Source organism: Montipora capricornis, chromosome 10 (genome assembly GCF_036669925.1).
Source record: "Montipora capricornis isolate CH-2021 chromosome 10, ASM3666992v2, whole genome shotgun sequence".
Classification (NCBI taxonomy): Eukaryota; Metazoa; Cnidaria; class Anthozoa; order Scleractinia; family Acroporidae; genus Montipora; species Montipora capricornis.
This window is the reverse complement of record NC_090892.1, coordinates 62,171,373-62,173,872: the sequence shown is the minus strand read 5'-3', so window position 1 is coordinate 62,173,872 and position 2,500 is coordinate 62,171,373. Positions and strand designations below refer to the sequence as shown.

Sequence of the window (2,500 nt, the reverse complement as noted above, 5' to 3'; positions counted from 1 at the left end):
AATCTCGGACAGAAATCTGGAATACATATCGTTAGGTCCTGCGTGCGTGGTGTGACAAGAATAGCACCAAGTGATAGGAGTTCCAGAACTGTACCAGGGAAAGCAGCGTAGAGACAATTCGAACTCCACGTATAATTTTCTACCCATGTGTTATTTTGCCCATAAATTTGCACTTTGACAATAAGAGATGACGGCTTTAGTGATGGATACAGAGCGGATTGAATGTTAAAACTGTTTTCTTCCGATGTGAGAGATTTATAAATATCAGCATACTTGTTAATGCAGTAGCTGAACTTGGTGCAATTTATGGCCACATCTGCCTTGGTGTGTTGTGAAAAGTGCATCAATAAAGTGTGCAAAATAACAAGAGGAACAGTAGTGGCAATGTGGTAAGCCATTTTATCTCTGATCACCGGCGACTCTCTCTCTTAGGGTAGTCGCTGTAAGATAAAAACAGTGACATCTTTTATCACTTTCTATCGATTCATAATGAGTCATCTATCGTAGTCACGTACGTCATTTTTTAAAGTTTTGCCATTTGATTCTGAGAAATCTTCAGAAAAAACGCAAGGGTCACTTGTGAACAATTTGTGCATATCCTCCTCCTCTTCCTCTCAAATGGAAGCTTTAGCAACGACAACGGCGATAGCAACGAGAACGTCCCAAATTTGCATATTTGGGGCGCGTTCGATTGACCCTGTTCCGGAATAAGAATACGTCAGTGGAGTAATTTAAAACGGCATGTCTGGTGTTTTGAAGCAACAAGGATAATAAAGGTATCTTTAAAATAGTATTTTAGGAGGTGTTTGACATTTTTAATGTGAGTTTTTGTAAAAGCGAAGGATTTCTAACCTCTTTTCCATGTGTTCCTATTCCGGAATACGGTCAATCGAACGCACCCTTAGTGGGTAAAAACAATAGCTTTGCACGCCCTGCACGTACGTTTTTCACTTTTGGCCACTTTTTTTTTTGCCGTCGTCAGCAAAACAACCGCAACGAAAAATAACCAAGTTTGAGGCATTTATATGGAAAACGTCAGCACTTTAAGAAAAATTTTCATTTTATCTCCTAAATTAAATTAAACATCGCTCACAACGGTTCTGTCACACCTTGGTCACATTAAAACCTTGGAATAGTCGCGAAGTGATTACAATAACGTGAATTTGTGTTTTGACATGAAGTTTTCGTTGCCGTTCCCGTCGTCGTTACTAAAGCTCCCTTGTCACATACGGGGTAAAATTACTGAATGCTGATTGGCTGAGACGGAGAGCATTTTTCCTTAATCAAGAGGACACTTTTGGTAATCAAGAGGGCTAGATAACTTGAACCTGAATGGTTTAACAGTTGCTTAATTTACAAGAATCTTCTTCCAGAATAAACTACTTTTCGTCCACATATAAGATATGTTTCAAGCGCTATTTCTGTTGACAGCAACGATTTATTGTGAACTGAGCTTTAACCGAATGGGAGCACGCGATTACCTCAATAATTTTGCCCTTTATGTGATAAACATGTAATCTCAATGCGCACTCCTGCAATTAAGGATTAATATCACTTGTATTTTCATAGTTAATTAATGCTTAATTGCCCTCGGGCCCATGCGATTACCTATATATGCATTTCAGCCTCTTGTTTCGCAGGAAGAGAACCTTCAAATTCTCTTTTCATTGATGAATTTTGTCAGCTTAATTAAAATTTTCAACCTGCAGGAGCCCCTAACCAGGAACCAACAACTCCAGTACTACAATCTTGTTCTGTAGGTCTATAAAACGGCATTTTCACCGGCATGACTATTCCGGGAATAGGAGGTGAGGGGTGGGGATAAGGGATGGGTGTAGGGGTGAGTAGTAGAGGGGGTGAAGGGAACCATGGCTGAAACAACCCAAACCTTTACGAAAATGCTAATCTTAGGCCTAACCCCCCCCCCCCCACCCCCGGAATAGTTATGCCGCATTTTCACACATGAAGCTATTTTTAGTCGAGTCGGCTTGCACGAGCGACCACTGTCAATCCTTTGGCCAATAATTTCTCACGCAAGACTTGTGATTAGCTGCAAAGGTCTGGTTTTGCGGGAAAATTAATATAAATATCAAATACAAATAACTCGGTCTGTAAATACGCCATTCCACAAATACAATGAAGTTGTAACTTAAGGACGTTCGCGCTAATTGTTTGTGCGCAACGGTCCTGCGCAGGTAACACGACTGTAATATGTCACGCAGACTGTCACGCATTACTTCCAGCATAAGTGAAGAAGCCTTTGCAAAAACCGTGCGGATCGATGGACGATAAGCCTTGCACAGCGTTGGATCAGAGAAGATCGTGATCAGTCAAAATTGATTAAAACACATTTTTGAAAGTCAAGTAGACTACTGCAGGACTGATATTCGCGTTGTTTTATCAGTCGTGCACTAGTCTACTTGACTTTCATAAATATTTTTCAAGCATTAGTGAAGATAACATGGCGACAAAAACGCCGGGGAAAAAATTCCAGGCCAGC

The 2,500-nt window shown here is 40.6% G+C and overlaps 1 protein-coding gene across 1 annotated transcript in view; it reads right to left on the bottom strand.

Annotated features, from left to right (window-relative positions):
* LOC138021736 (uncharacterized) overlaps positions 1 to 440 on the bottom strand; it is a 6,845-nt gene extending 6,405 nt beyond the window's left edge. The window contains exon 1 of the mRNA XM_068868734.1: positions 1 to 440. This exon is cut by the window's left edge and continues 49 nt beyond it. Coding sequence (XP_068724835.1) covers positions 1 to 398 — 398 coding nt within the window. The 5' untranslated portion in view covers positions 399 to 440.
* Between the last annotated feature and the right edge of the window lie 2,060 nt (positions 441 to 2,500).